General features: G+C 31.1%; 1 protein-coding gene across 1 annotated transcript; it reads left to right on the top strand.

The window, feature by feature from the left end:
- The first annotated feature begins 1,907 nt into the window (after positions 1 to 1,907).
- On the top strand, positions 1,908 to 16,564 carry LOC111626696 (threonylcarbamoyladenosine tRNA methylthiotransferase-like). The gene is made up of 10 exons (XM_023370176.1): positions 1,908 to 1,950; positions 4,266 to 4,508; positions 4,601 to 4,721; positions 8,517 to 8,620; positions 11,462 to 11,628; positions 11,706 to 11,851; positions 13,850 to 13,910; positions 14,063 to 14,182; positions 14,310 to 14,456; positions 16,198 to 16,564. The coding sequence occupies exons 1-10, from the start codon at positions 1,908 to 1,910 to the stop codon at positions 16,501 to 16,503; spliced, it is 1,458 nt and encodes a 485-aa protein (XP_023225944.1). The 3' UTR covers positions 16,504 to 16,564.
- Positions 16,565 to 17,170: the final 606 nt, after the last annotated feature.

Here is a 17,170-nt window from a genome sequence, read left to right as displayed (position 1 = left end):
TCTTCTTTAAAGTTTATACATTTCTCCTTTGCTTCTGCCTTAAAAATTTCCAGTGCTTTTTGGGCTCTGATGTTACTACATTGTCATTCCTGTCCAATGAGGGTGGTGTTCAGGAAATCCACACATACATCTTTGTCGGATGTGTAAAAAAGGTAGTGAATTTTTTGTTATTAATATTGTAGGCTTGCTCTTCTATCCACTTTTATACAGCATGTGGTGGAACCAATGTACTCTAGGTTATGTTGAAATCTTTGGTCTATTATTAGAACACTATTACCCTGTTAGACATAAATGATCAGTGGTGTCCTTGCTGTTTTATAGCAGACTGTAGATAGTAAGGTTGCATAAGTATATTAGCTTCATGTTTTTTGATCAGCTATTTTCTTATATAATCTATTCTTGATGTGTTTATATTCCAATACAATGCAATTAGCATTGTGCCATGGTTATCGTCCATGTTAGAGATTTGATTTCCCATAGGATTGGGTATTACTGTTGATATGAGTATGTGCTAAATTATGAATCATGTTCCCCTATAACCATGTTTGATTACTTCTTAATACATTTGTTTTGGATTCATAATCTTCCAAGAAAAACTGGATCTGAGGAAAATCCAAAAACAGAAGTATCGAAAACAGTCTTTTTCTATGCACATGAAATATTGGAGTTCTCAAAAGACAACATAAAATTAATTCAAGCAACAACAAGAATAATTCATTTTTATCTTAGAAATTTTTAAATAAAAATATATATGATCTGTAAAGGAATGACTATGAGCTTCAAAGCCTTTCTTAGATCTGTTTCTGATGTATTCTGTTGAACTTTTTAGTATACTTATTAGTCATAAGCCTAAAATATCTGTTAACAACAATGCAATTGATTTATAGATGTGGTGAATTTCATAAATAATTTAGATAAGTAGAGTTTAGATGATGATGATAAAAATAAGAATTGCCAGTAAATTCAAATATATTGTTGAATTTCAATAAGCATATTAATTTAAAATATCTGTTCATTTAAATATATGTAGTTGATGAAAAGATTATATATAATTCTGCAAATGTGATTACAGGCTACATAGCAATCAAAACTTCAGACCAAATTTATCTTGTAGCTAGTGCGCCTTGGAAAGTTTCTCACTTTCATCAGAGATTTGCAAAAATTTTTAAATGAATTAAACATTAGTTACAAAAACTTCATCTTCAGTATTTAGAAAAAATTATTTAGAATGAACTAAGTGGATTAATGTTAGCACTGATTAAAAAACAAATATTAAATAAAATGAGATTTCAAAATTTAAAAAATTTTCCTTGATATTTTAGTAGTTGCTGCTACAATTGGAAAGACTTGATTAAGTTTTCTTTTAATGATAGAATGGACAGCAGATTAGCTGTGCAAGTAGGATGATCCTACTAGCATTATACCAATATTCCATAAGCTCTTCCTGCTGGCAGGATGGCCAGAGAGAGAACAATAGAAACAGTGAGTCAAAGTCACTATTGGAAAAATGTGAATCCTGGCATATTATAAATATATCAAGATTCACACTTGTGTAAAAGTATCACAAGAAAACCCTCTAGTCTTCATCAATTGGCATGACAGACTGTAGTTTGCTCCCATCTGAGCACCAATATTTATATGTGGAGGACTGAAAAAAAATGGGAATAATTTTGTGGAGGGCAGGAGATTCGTAGTATGCATATCTGCCACTAGATGTCAGTAGACAGAATTTTCTTGAATCAGTATGCAAAGTGGCATCAGCATGTTCAAGACTTGTTGGCCCGTAGCAATTTTTTTTTTTTTGTGAGAGCTATTTTTCGTTTTTGTTGAAAACATGATGTTAGATTTTAAAGAGCAATGCACTTCTGTGAGATTTTGTTTCCTGTTAAGAGAAAAGTGGATCAGAAATGGTTGAAATGATTCAATGTGTTTATAAACAAGATGCCATGGGTAAGACAAGGGTTTACCAGTGGTTTCCTGCTTTCAAAAAGGAGAAATGTCTCTTGCAGATCAACCCAGGTCTAGTTGTCCATCCAATGTTCAAACTGACAAAAATGTTGAGAAAATTCATAAACTCATTAAACTCATTCATAAACTCATTGTCAAATCATTGAACTCATTGATTTGTCTGGGATTTCATGGAGTTTGATCCAGCGAATTTTGTCACAAGAACTCGGCATGAAAAGAATTTCCACAAACTTTGTTCCGCACTTGCTGACCATCGATCAGAAAGACAATTGCTTGATGGCTTGTCAGGCTTTGAAAAATTATCCAGATTTGTTTTCTAAGGTGATAATTGGTGATGAATCGTAGTGTTGTGGTTACAATCTGGAAACCAAACATCAATCCAACCAGAGGAAAACATCAGGATCTTCTCATCCCAATAAAGCAAGACAAGTGAAGTCGAATGTGAAAGCCATGCTGATCTGTTTTTTGATGTGAAAGGAATTGTTCATTTTGAATTCATCCATCCAAGCCAGACAGTCAAGCGACATTGTTATCTGGAAATCCTCAAAAGACTTCGTGATGCTGTGAGAACAAAAAGAAGGGACTTGTGGGAATGGAGGATTGGGTTCTCCATCATAACAATGTGCCCACTTACACAGCACTCTTTGTGCAGCAGTTTTGACAAGAAATGGCATGACTCTGCTCCTCACCCCCTATTCACTTCATCTAGCACCTTGCAATTTTTTTTGTTCCCTAGGATGAAGAGGGAACTCAAAGGGAAGCAATTTCAGGCAGTAGAAGAGATGAAAAAAAATGACAGAGGTGCTAAGAGGCATTTCAGAACAGGAATTTTCTAGGTGTTTTGAGCTATGGAAAAAACATTTGGACAAGTGTATTGAGGCTAATGAAGAGAGAGTACTTTGAAGGAGATTAAAATACGTTGTTAAAATAAATACACAATATTTTCCAGCAGTGTGCAGTGATGATAGGGAAGCAGTGTGCAGTGATGATAGAAGTTATTTTCATAAAAATTTTAAACAAATACTGGAAATGACAAAAATAAACAGTTTATTTATTTTAATTCTAAATAAATATATTGAAGCAAAACAAAGATATAAGAACTTGTTTTTATTATTTTTTATAAACTAACTCTATTTGGTGATTTTTTTCACCAAAGTCGTTAATTACTTTATCATAAAAATCACTTGTCATTGATTCCATCAAAGTATTTAAAAGCTCTTTTTCTATTGAAAGCAACACTAGTGACGACAATCTTTCCTCTGACTGAATGTTCTTTGCCAATATATCAATTTGCTTCATGGTTGAAAAACTGAGTTCAACAGATGCACTCATAGACAGTACCATAAAAATTAATGACATTAAATCATATAATTCTTTTTGTACATCTTTGTTCTGATTATCATTAATTATAATATTTTTTATGTCTAAGAGTGACTTGCCANACAAAACACACTTGACTGCTACTGATGCACACAACCACCATATACTCAATTTGTACTTTCATTTTTATAGGGCCAAACCAAAGGGTAGTTCAGGAAAGTAGAGAAGGCTTTGCCTCCTCTTATCTTTGTTTGCAATTGCTAACTTAAATGTGTATGCTTTATTGGAAGTTTTGTGCAAATGAGGCCCTCATTTTCAAGTAGTAATGAATTTGTCTTAGGAGGGCAAAAAAAATATTATGAACTGTTCACAGACAAATTTGATTAACTCCATTAGTATATCCTTGCAATAATTGTTGTTATTTTTACATTTTTTATGTAACCAGTTTGATATGTCATTAGTAGCTTAATGTAACGCATATAAAAATACATTCTATAACATTTATTTAAATTTAAAGTTTAAAAGGAATCTTTTAAAATAATATATATTATCAATTTCTCTACATTCTCTACATTGGAGTAAATCAATTTGGCAAATGAGTAGCTCATACATACCAGGCATAAAAGCATAAAAACTTTTTATGTAAAATCTATGTAAGTTCTTAGGTTGCAATATCACCACCACTAGATTTTGTTGTTGCTATCACCTATCAAAAAAAACTGTGTGTGTATCCCTTTTTTGACTATCTCTGGCTCTCTTTTTTGTTTATTTCATTCTTTGGCTCATGTCAAAAATTACTGTATTAAGTAATCTTTGCCAGCCTTCTACATTCTTATTTGAAATTAACTCACTTTTCAATTTTTAAATTATTCTAATTTTTTTCATATTAAATAATAGGCAAATTTAAAGTACTTGTTTAAAATTTATATCTTGAAAATGTAATAAATATTCAAATATTAACATTTATTAAAAATAAATTTTTATAATAGATGATTCTAAGGAAGCCGATCTGTGGTTACTTAATAGCTGTACAGTTAAGGGTCCGGCTGAACAACATTTTCGTAATGCCGTGGAGGCTGGTCTCAATCAGAAGAAATATGTGGTTGTGGCAGGATGTGTGCCTCAGGCAGCTCCAAAATCTAGTTATCTGCAGGGTCTCAGCATTATAGGAATACATCAGATTGACAGGGTGATTGAAGTGGTCGAAGAGGCCCTGAAAGGTATAAAATTCCAATATAATTTGTTAAATTCATATATATCTAAAAATGATTTTTATGCTATTTTATTTAATGTGTATTTTTATATATTTCAGGTCATTCTGTACGATTATTAGGAATTAAAAAAGAAGGTGGTAAAAAGACTGGCGGTGCCTCTTTACAGTTGCCTAAAGTTCGAAAAAATCCACTTATCGAAATTATTCCGATTAATACAGGGTAAATGTGAATTTTTATCTCAGAAAGGTAGATTATTATTTGAATTTTTGAGGATTTAATTGATTAAAGTTCTTAAAATTTCATATTCAATGATATTTTTTATTATTAAATATAACATAATGACAACAAAATTATTTTATTCAGAACCTTGCACAAGTTTAAAAATATTGATTTTATCTTCAAATTTGGAAATTGTTTCTCAGTGTCAGTCAGACTGTGTCATAAATTGGGGTTATGCTCCCAGAAATGGTTTAAACTATATAGCACCATGCCAAGACAGCCAACAAATAAAAACTATGGCACTTCTTTACAGTTATAATAGAGAATTTGTATACTAATATACAGTGGCGTGCCATGACATTTGTTGAAAGAGAAATGTGTTTCCATAAAAATTTTGAACATACTGGAAATGACAAAAATAAACAGTGTATTTATTTTAATTCTAAAATAGATAATTGAAGGGAAACAAAGATTTAAAATCTTGTTTTTATTACTTTTTATAAACTAACTCTATTTGGCAATTTCTTCCGCAAAGTCGTTAATTACTTTATCATAAAAATTGCTTGTCATCGATTCCATCAAAGTATTTAAAAACTCTTTTTCTATTAAAAGCAATGCTAATGATAACAATCTTTCCTCTGACTGAGTGTTCCTTGTCAATGTATCAATTCACTGAAAAACTGCACTCAACAGACCCACTTGTAGAGGGTATCGTAAAAATTAATGATATTAAATTGTATAATTCTTTTAGTACATCTTTGTTTGGATCATCATTAATTATAATATGTTTTATATCTAAGAGTGACTTGTCAATATAGTCTGGATGTTAATATAAATATTGCAATTCACTACGTAATTTAGATAAATCAAAAAGTTCTCCATAAAATTTACTTAAAAGAATTAAAACTCACTTTGGAAAATTGTTTTTCATAATATTTAAAATTATTAACATCTAAAAGTGATAAAAATTCTAAAGATTTTATGTCTGAAAATCTGTCAATATAATTATAAGTAAATACAGCTTTGTAAAGAAACATTCATAAGAATAACATAAAATCTTCTTTACTTTTTAAATCTTAAAACAATGCATTTAGTCAAATAGCTCCCTACGAGTGGCTAATGGGTAGAATTGTTGGAAGTGTTATATGATATTTTGGTGTCTAGCATCCAGCAGCTAAACCATGAGAGATTGGTGCTCTGTAAAGTACATGCGCAAATGCATGTAATCTGGCTGCTTTATACCATTCAAATATTTTCGTTGTAGAAGCTGTCCCAAATTCGACAATACAGTTTTTCCATTGGGAATATACATATACAAATGTACAATGGCAATCTTATTGTTGTTTTTCACATGTATAGAAATTTGTAATAAAATACATAATGTGGTTATAATAAAATATTAATTTTACATAATTCAAAGTATGTTAAAATATGAAAATAATCGCACAATATGTATTTATATTTTAGAAAATACAAGGGAAGAGACACTTCCACAGCTTCCATGGATGGCACACCACCGATTTTTTCCCATTATTTTTGGGTCCCCTATTTTGTATATTTTTAATAGTCATTATCAGATCAATATATTCTAAAAAAGAACACAAAATAGAACATGTATTTTGAAAATGAAGAACCGTACATATGATTGGACACTGCTGTGCACATGAAGGCAGCTGCTTACATAGTTAAAAACAAATTAAATAAACTTCACAGAAATAAAAATTAATGAAACTAACAAATATACATTAAGTATTGAATTTTCTTGAGGAGACTATAAATAGTGATTTCCATGGCAATGAGATAGCATTGCCATCCTTATAGTTTATCACTGGTGTTAGTCTTTCCAATATCTTATATATCTCCAGCTTTTGTAAATATTTGAGATGGGCTCTATTAGAGGTGTTCTTTTAATATAGTATTGTTTGCTGGATTTTTAGTGTTTTTTGTCAGCAGTTTTATTAAACATCCAGTTTTTTTTCTGATATTCAAGGATAAAAGTATTTTTACTCAAATTTTTAATAACATCATAAATTAAAGACAAAATTTAGTTTTGATTGCTGCTAATATTTTGACTGCATAATTTTTGTATTGTGCAATATTGCAGTATATTCAAAATATTATNATAAAAATTCTAAAGATTTTGTCTGAAAATCTGTCAATATAATTATAATTAAAAGAAAATTATAACTAAATATAGCTTTGTAAAGAAGTGTACATAAAAATATAAAATCTTTACTTTTTAAATCTTAAAACAACGCACTTACCAATGGCTCCCTACCAGTGGCTAATGGATGGAATCATTGAAAGCATTATACAATATTTTGGTGTGTAACATCCACCAGCTAAATCGCATGAGGTTGGTGTTCTGTTACAGGCATTCGCACATGCGCTATGTGCGAATGCCTGTAATCTGGCTGCTTTACATGATTCAGATATTTTTGCTATGCAAGCTGTCCCGTATTTTACAATAGGGCACTTCCATTGGGAATATGCATACACAAATTTTTATTGAAATATACAATAGCAATCTTATCATTGTTTTTCACATGTATAGAAATTTGTAATAAAATGCATAATACAGTTATAACAAAATATTAATTTTAAGTAATTTAAAGAATGTTAAAATATTAAAGTAATTGTGCAATATGTATATTTTAGAAAACACAAGGGAAGAGGTACTCCACAGCTTCCATGGACAGCATGCCACTGCTAATATATATTGAGAAGATATATAGTGTGACATGATATTTTTTAATAATTTTAAACAATGTTTAAATATGCAAAAAGAAGAAATTTAAAATTTTTTATTTTTTTTGTTTTCTTATGTCAAAGTTTGTTTCTTTTCTTACTTCTGTTGAAAGTACAGGTACAGAAAAGATAATCTTGTGCCATAGATTTTCATTTTTGGGCATGGAGGAACTTTTATGTATCTGTAATAGTTATGTGCCCGATTGTTAAAAATGTATATCCACAGATACGGATCATTAGTCTCTAGATCTGCGGATACGGATACGAAACATGATCTGTATCCGGATCTCAACTTTTGTACTCAGTTGGCGCTGGTACGTGTGACCTTGTACCAATAGTTGATGCTTTGCGTTAGTAACGCGACATGTTTTGACTTGCTCTGCACATTTTTGTTTATAGTTTAGTGTGACACGTGATAGCATAGATTACATTTGTGTTTTTGGAAAGTGTTGAGTTAAATTAAAATAAAAATAATGTCGACAAAAAATAATAGTAGTGTAATATGGAAATATTTTATGATAGTAAATGATTTTTGCATGATAAAATGTTTGCAATATGAATGTGCCAAATATGTGATTTTAACAAATAAAAAGTGGTTTGAATTGAAGTTATTAGTATTTTATTGCTACCTATCTTTAAAATTTCATATCAGTATGAAATTCTTAAGATAAAAGATCCGTTAAAAATCTGCTAAAAGTAATGGATACAGATCTTTTTTTTCCCTCAAATATCCACAGATACAGATATGGATATCTGGCACATCACTAATCTGTAATGGTGCAATTGTCCTGGGTGGGAACAGTGTCTAATGCATCAGGGTCAAATTATTTGCAAAATTATCCAAGGGCATAATTTGGGCTCAAACCAGAGTCTCTCAGAGAGACGGCTAATGCTTTTGCTGCTTCAACTGCCATTTACTACCAGTTATAACTAAATGCTTGTAAAATTCACAGTTTAATTAATATGCAGAAATGGCAAAATGCATACTTTTATAGTTTATAAGATTTTTGAATTTTGATTTGTGATTTATGAAATTTTATTAATTAGATGTTTAAATCAGTGTACTTATTGCAAGACAAAACATGCCAGAGGTGAATTGGGTAGTTATTCCATTGAAGAGATTGTAGCCCGAGCCAAACAGGCTTTTAAAGGTAAATTTGTTTTGTGATAAATTGGTTGGTATGGTAATTAATGATTTAACATTTTGTAAATATGGAAGTAATTTATTTAATTTCATTAAAATTCAACAAAAACATGTAGTATAATTTAAAATCCATTAAGAACTTGCCACTGTGATTAAATGAAATCCACTCATCTGCTAATTGAGGAAGACAAAGAAGTTTTTATTAATGAAATGTTTTTCACTCTAATGAGCCAAAAATGTTTTATTAACAAAAAATTCTTTAGTCTCCTCAATTAGCATGTGTGGATTTTATTTAGTATAACTTATTTCCACTAAATAAGATTAGATTATGATATTTATTCACTACTGTTGTTTTTATTCCTTTTTATTTACTGTTATATGCGGGACTTTTTTTTGCAAGGAGCACCTGAATGTGGGTCTTTTGATTTTTGTCCAATTTCAAATAATTCTGACATGGCAAGAAATCAACCCCGAAGATTTCATCCAATCTTGATCCCTTGGTCATCTTGCCAACATGTTCTTGTTTTGGACATTAACACACACTAAAATTTCCATTTCTACTTATGTATACTTTTTACAATGGGAAGATTGCATTTAGTGTCTTTCTTATTTCCATGGATATTAAAAAAAATTACCATCAACAAACATTATATTTATTTAATTAAATAAAATTTGATTCATAATACTATGTTTCAGAACTTAAAATGTCAGATAACTTAGAACATTAAAAATTAAAACACATTATGTAAAATTTATAAAATTAGAAAGTAAAAAGAAAGATGTAAATTATGAGAAAGAGGAAACTATTAACTTTGGTCTTTACTATACTTGTGTATTATAATTTAAATGACACCATTTTCATTAAGATTTTACAATCTTTAAAATTCTGTTTCATAATATTTGTCAAAAATATTTTAAATTAATCTATAAATTTGTAATTGTTTCATAACTAATTTATATTTAGTTACAAAACATTTTTTATTTTATTCATACCTTTTACTTGAATAAAGTCTAAACTTTTACACTAATAGGGAGTATGTAATCAATAAAAAAAAATTGAAAAATAAATTTTTTGTGGACGATGATATTATGTGGACCATTAAACAGAATTCCTAGAATATGAATGTAATTTCAAATTTTTGTGATTGGTTCAACTAGATGGTTGGACTTTTTCTCTAGTTGTGCCTCAGATTTGCCTATAATGGGCATAAATGATGTGTGACGTGCTGCCACCCAATGATTGTGCTTTGTCTAACAATAAAAACATATGCAACTCGAAGATGACAAACTTTAGTCTCTTCAAATTTGATGCTGAAGAGATATTTTGGCAATTTCATAGACTCTTCCTTATTTAAATACAAAAAAGAAACTTGACTCATCTGTATGATTTTGTATTTCCATGATATGAAAGGACAAATCTGAAAACTCTGAAATCTGAAACAAATCTGAAAAGCTTGCACTATCTTCCAGTTATATATATTTTATGCATTTCTAAACTTATTTAAATTTCTATTTGGCATCTTTAATTTGATGAATACTGAAAGAAAGAAGGAGAGTAGGGTAAACAATGGTATATTCATTAAAATTTTTTAACATTTGAAGAATGGCAAAGAGAAATTCTTTCATTAAAGATCTGATAAGCATTTTTTTCTAGTATAAGATATAAAATCTTAGATCATGAACTTAGAAGCATTCTTATACCAGAGACTTCATATACTTGTATTTATTCATAATTTTTCTGTTTTCTCTTACTCTTTTTTTTTTTACCTGAATGATCATGACATTACTCACAGGAGTCATAAACTATTGGATAATTTCACATCTTTCATTAATTAACAAATGTAACTGATTTGTGCTTTCTTCTTCTCATCAAGAACTCTTGTTTTTAATTAATTCCATTCATTCAAAAAGACAAAAAAAATCTCCTTTAATTGGAATAAGAGTTAGTAAAAACAGAAGAAAGTACATAGTAGCAAATGGAGAAGGCATGCATTTGCAGGTAGTGTTAACAGTTCTTGGAGAGACTAGCGCAATGGTGTGGAGAGTGGCAGAAAAAAGAACAATTCAAAATAAGAAGAAAAAGAACAATTTGAAAAAAAAGAATGTTTGAGATGTTTTTCTTTTAATGAGTTATATAACGTTTTTGTTGTTAGTGTATCTAATTAAAAACTGTCAGTTTTGGTAAATGGTATTCTGAATTTGTATCCCAAGCCCTACAGCTCGTAACAATAATAATAACTTTTTTTTATTTTTGTCATAAAAGGAAGCCTAAAAAAAACTATTTCAACAATTATTGCCTTTATAATAGTTCATCACCAAAAAACATTGTGTGCATTGCCAGATCTGGTGACAGACAAGTGTTACCAGCTGAACTAACCTTTCATCACACCTACACCCTTTAGCTTGTCACCCAGTAGTTAAGGTAAGGTCACAGAATCCAAATTGCTACTTTGCTACACTATATTCTAAGCATATAAACCATCATCACTACTACCAATGTATAACATTTTTAATCTGTTACACATTGTTAAAGATTAATGTTCTTTGAGACTAAAAAAACATAACACCAATAAAAATAGATGCAGAAAAATGATAAATGAAGAAACTATTAAACTATGAAAATTAAATCTGCTTCAACTAGCATTCAATTTCTAGGGTCTCCAAATAAATCATGTTTCTGAGAAAACAATACATCCAAAAATGATAGATTTCATTTTCAATGAAAAATTGAGGTTGATTTAAAACAAAATATATTCATTTTTATGTTAATTATATAGTAATATATCTCCTTATATATATAATTAGTTAATTATTTTATATTATATAGTAATTAAACTTCTTTTATCAGAGGGAGTGAAAGAAATCTGGTTGACATCTGAGGACACCGGAACATATGGCCGTGACATTGGTGAGACGCTGCCCCGACTCCTGTACAAACTCGTCGAGGAGATACCAGATGGTTGCATGCTGAGGTTAGGCATGACCAATCCTCCATACATTCTGGAATATCTAGAAGTATATCGGTTTGAAATTAATGACTACCAAAATAAAACTAACTTTTATTTTTTAAAATTTCTATGTTACTTTTACAGGATATGGCAAAGATTCTATCTCACCCTAGAGTCTATTCGTTTCTCCACATTCCTGTGCAGTCAGGTAGTGATCTGGTGCTGACCGACATGAAGAGAGAGTATTGTATCGACGATTTTCGGCATGTGGTTGACTTCCTAAGAGAAAGGTGCATATACAATATGTTTATTTTAAAGTACAAAGCGTGTCCGGAAAGTAAGTACCATTTTGGAAAAACTCGCATAAAAAATCTTTTTTCAAAACAAAATATATTTTTACATGAAAGAGCATATCAGAAACTATTTTTCTACATAGTTACCACCATTGTTCAGACATTTGTCATATCAGGAAACCAACTCGTCTATACCCTTTTCAAAGAAAGATGCTGCCAGTGAAGACAGCCACTGCTGAGCATCAGTTGTTGTGTCGTCATCGCTGGCAAAGTGTCTCCCTCCAAAATCATGCTTCAAGTTCAAGAACAAATGGTAGTCTGCAGGTGTGAGGTCGGGGCTGTATGGCAGGTGATTGAACTGCTCCCAACCAAATTGTTGAATAAGGTTTTGAGTGACACCAGCAGTATGGAGACGTGCATTGTCATGAAGCAACACAATGCCTTTACTGAGACTTTCTTGCCTTTTGTTTTGAATTGCACGCCGAAGTTTTTGCAATGTTTCACAGTATCGTTCTGCATTGATGGTTTCACCTCTGGGAAGGAATGCAACAAGCAGAATGCCCTGTCTGTCCCAGAACGCATTTTGTATTTTGTATTAGCACTTGTTACTGGTTGTGCTATATGTGGTACTGGTGTTGTGCTTCTTTTGTACGGCAATAAAAATAGAATGTCCCAGAACACAGTGCACATGATTTTTCGTGCTGCACTGTGTTCTGGGACATTCTATTTGTGTCTTGTGGAGGACCATGAGTGCCTCCACTCCATTGACTGTTGTTTTGATTCTGGAGTGACAAATCCAAGTTTCATCACCGGTAATAATTTTGTTTAGGAAATCATTACCCTCTTCACTGTATCAGGTGAGAAATGTCAAAGCACTTCCAAGTCACTTTGCTTTGTGGACATTCATAAGCATTTTGGGAACCCAATGGGAACACAATTTGTGATAATTTAAGCAATTTGTGACAATCTCATGTAAAACAGTTTTTGAAATTTGTGGAAACTCATCACAAAGCAATCTTATTGTAAACCGTCTGTTTTCAAGAATTTTCTCATTCATTTTTGCAACCAAACCATCATTGACAACAGAAGGCCGGCCACTCCGTGCTTTGTCATAAACATTAGTGCATCCAGCATTGAATTGTCAAACCCACTTTCTCACCATTTCATCACTCACTATATTTTTACCATAAATGTTTACAAGTTGACGATGAATTTCAACTGGCTTAACATTCTTTGTGTTCAAAAACTGTATTACAGAATGCACTTCACAGTCGGTGGGATTGGCAATTGTCTTAAACATTTTGAATGCTCACTAACACGTGGAAAAATAACACAATTCGGCTGGACTGGCATCACTGGACTGACAATCAACCAGAGACATAAGTGTGCAGGCGCTGAACTGCAATACTATCACTGCAGTGGCAGTAGAACGAAATGGTACTTACTTTCCAGACATGGCTCACAATTAATTATATAAAATTATTTTGACTAATAGCTCATTAAATTCAAAAGTTTTATAAAATAGCTAAGTATATTTTAAATAATTATTTGCATGTGTTGAACTGATTATTTTTAGTGTATTGTGGGAAGAAGTCTATTGTACTGTACATCAGCTCTTCTGGTAAACATTTAAATCAAAATAGGATACCTCCAATAAGTTACTCATGATACTATGCTGTGTAAACTAATAATATGACAGAACTGTTTCATGTGATATATAATAACAGATCACTATATTCTGCCTTTGTTCAAGGTCTGTCATTTCCATCAGTGATTGAAGTGTTAATTTATAATAATAAAATTATGTTAATTATTCTGTATAAGTTCATCAAACGCAAATTTTAGTTAGAAATATATGAGGTATATGGCAAGAGATCAAAAAAAATTTTTTGTTTACTATTTTAAAATTGTGAAAAAAGAAATTTCTTAACGATTTAAGAAGATTCTTCAGTTAAATAAAACAATAATTTATAATTCTTAATGTTTTATTAACAGAGTGCCCGGTATCACAATAGCCACCGACATCATATGTGGCTTTCCAACTGAAACAGACAAGGTGAGTCACATCCATATACAAATTATGATGATTTTTTTAACCCTTGCAAGGTCACATGCTGTTTTCTATTGTGAGTGGTCACAGTATCACCATTTGCCTTTTCTTACATTCATGGAAATAGAAATTAATATTGAACTAATTAATTATTACAGGATTTTGAATGTACTATGAAATTGGTTGAACAATACAAGTTTCCAAGTTTGTTCATTAATCAGTTTTATCCCCGTCCGGGTACTCCAGCAGCAAAGATGAAAAGGATACCTGCACAGGAGGTAAATTTATTTGTTTTAGTGAATTCTTTAAATTTATAAATAGAAACTATTATGACAATGATGCAATAAAATCAAATTTAAAGATTTTTATAAATGACTATTACAAAACTATCCATATTATTATTAGGTAAAGAAGCGTACTAAAAGAATGACTGAACTGTTTCAAACCTACACTTCGTACGATCATAAGATGGGAGAGATGCAGAAGGTGTTGGTGACAGAGGTGTCTCATGACAAGAACTATTACGTTGGCCATAATAAATTTTATGAACAGGTAAGAAATTATTTGTCTGGAGTTATTTTGTATCTCTAAACATATGAGGTCTGATACGGGGGAAAAAAGCAAGACTGTCTGTATCTCTTTTTATTTAACAAATTGAGAGAATCAATGTAGAAGGAGATCATAGTTCACCAATGTTCAAAGCAATTCTTCAAATCACTTTCTGAACAGCTATTGAGAATCTCCATTGCAGTTTTCTTTTATACCTTGTACCAACAAAAAGTGTGTTCCTTTGTGCACTGACTTAAGTTTCAGGAAGCCAGATCTGTTGAATAGGATGGGTGCTTAAGCACAGTGGTGATATGATTAGCTAAAAACTGCTTCGCAGTCTGTATTGTGGGCTGGCACTTTGTCTTAATGCAAAATCCAACCTTTTTCTCTATGATTCTAGTTGTTTCTTTCTCACACATTCATGCAGTTTTGCTGATTTCTCTTCTGACTGCTGGGAATCCACTCTGCCATTTTAATATCCTGGATATCAAAGAAAATATCAGAATGACCTACAGTTTCTCTACATTTCAAAAATCATTTGTAGCATACAAAAACATGTGTATGAGATATGCACTCTTCACCATAAGCTTCAGTCTAAATCAGGGCTGCCCAATTCATTTCAATTACATGCCAGTTGGCAGGCCACCTAGTGAATCATACTTGCTTACACTCGTGATTCTTCTATAAATGGATAGGTATTTGAATCAAACAAGCTTTAAGTTGCATGTGTTTTAATAATACCTAATAAAAAAATACATCAATGAGACCTATGAAGGGGCTTATTAGCTAATAATTTTTCAATATTTGGTGACAAATCTGACATCTGCAATAAAAGTTATAGTAAGTTTCCCTTTTTGTGATATTTTATCAATTTTGGCTTTTCATATTTTATTTATCTTTTTATATAATAATTTAGTCAATTGGTTTATATCTTAAATTATCAACGTCAGATAATAATATCAAATTTGAAATATGAGACGTAGTTAAAGAACTTCGGTATTTATTTTTTACAGAGTGCAGAGTAGAAAAAGCCTTTTTGCAAATATGTGTTGAGCCAAATCTGCTTAAAACCTGCAAAACAAGATCACACATTGCAGGGAAGTCTTCCCTAACCTAACGTAAATTTATGTATACGTAACTATTCGAACAACAATCTGAAGAAGCATCCAACAATTTAATTTTAATACACAAAAGTCAACTCAAAACTAATAGAACAAGTGTAATAAACGCCAAGGTTAGATATTAACAGCTGTGTGGTGGTGGTGACTCAAGTCATAGTTCATTCCGCATTCGACCAATCACGTGGCAGTTGGCATAATTGGTAGCACGACATCGTACATGGTGACAGCCGACCGCTACCATGGGCAGACAAATTCAAATGCGTTGGCGGGCCTGGGTTTGGGCAGCCTTGGTCTAAATAATTGAAAAGTTTCCATTGCAGATTTCTTCATTTTTACTAGAAACTTTAACTTGCTGTTCACTCTTGCACTCTGAGATTTACTGACCAAAGATAAGAAAATGTTTATATCTGAACAGCATCCACTCATATTGAATAAAGTGATGGAATTGAGTCTTGTCTCACAGTGACAGGTTAAAACACGCTCTATAACTATCTCTTTGTCTCTTCTCCCATTCATGGTTCCCAAGATAAGGTTAATCTCACTTTTTTGTGTCATACCTCATATATTGTGTAGTGCAACCATATAATTACAGTAATAAATAAAATTATGGCCATTCTCTTTAGGTGCTTGTACCAAAAAAAGAAGAATATTTAGGTACAACCATAAATGTTCGGATCACAAAGACAGGAAAACACTACATGATGGGTCAGCCGCTAGAAATCGAATCCGTGGCAGAACCGATTGGAGTTTCTTCAAATGAAAATATTAACAAGAAAGAAGAGAAGCATGCAATTTCAGAATCTCTTAAATGCAAATTGAAGGAATGTTATCAACATCCTTTATTTTCTTCTATCTGGTTATATTCTTTTATTATTATTCTTATACTCGCCTTAATTATTAAAGCGTACAATTATACTTCAACAAGATGATGAATATAAAAAAATATAATTTTTGTGCTTGTTGAAAAAATAAATATTTTATTTATTTCAATTGTAAGAATTTCATTGTTTCAAGTTAAAATTCATCTTATTAGATTGCTACATTCTGCCTCTTATTTCAAATCAACAAAAAACTTTGTAATTCTTTATGACTGAAATTCAAGATATGATCCATATTAATACTTTATTCTTACAAGCATTATCATCTGTCTCCAATCTCAAGTTTTATTATATACTAGCTGCAAGATCCCGCTTCGCTGGGTTTTTATTTGTATGTAATAGTATAGTTTTTTTTTAATATATAAAAGACTGTTTTTCTAAGTAATCTAGAATCTAGCTGCAAGGACCCGCTTCGCTGGGCAAAAAGTAACGATAGTGAAGATTAAGATAATTACATTAGAGCTAATCTTACCCGTTTTCACAAAATGCAAGAATTAGGTCCCCCGTTTCCAGACTAATTAGAGAATTTTTACGTTTAGTCAAACGAACTATTTTCAACGTTTCTGGAACGTTTTTAATTGTTCTATAATCGAACCAATTAGAATTTTATGTTTGAATTTAATTCGAACAAATTCGAAAAAATCGAACAAAACATTCGAAATAGAAAGCCACTTTCAACCACTTTCAGCCTCATATCTCCCGCACCCTTATAGCTATC

The sequence above is a fragment of the Centruroides sculpturatus genome, unplaced genomic scaffold (assembly GCF_000671375.1).
Source record: "Centruroides sculpturatus isolate CEXI.00-Female unplaced genomic scaffold, Cexi_2.0 scaffold381, whole genome shotgun sequence".
In the NCBI taxonomy this organism is placed as follows: Eukaryota; Metazoa; Arthropoda; class Arachnida; order Scorpiones; family Buthidae; genus Centruroides; species Centruroides sculpturatus.
The sequence above is the reverse complement of the archived record's forward strand: the minus strand, read 5'-3'. Positions and strand labels throughout refer to the sequence as shown.

Excerpts from the sequence above, each read along its gene's own strand:
- LOC111626696 (XM_023370176.1), top strand. The coding sequence starts at position 1,908 with ATGGTTGAAATGATTCAATGTGTTTATAAACAAGATGCCATGG. Across the intron at positions 4,509-4,600 it reads GGTCGAAGAGGCCCTGAAAG|GTCATTCTGTACGATTATTA; the intron begins GTATAAAATTCC and ends TATATATTTCAG. Across the intron at positions 8,621-11,461 it reads AGCCAAACAGGCTTTTAAAG|AGGGAGTGAAAGAAATCTGG; the intron begins GTAAATTTGTTT and ends TTCTTTTATCAG.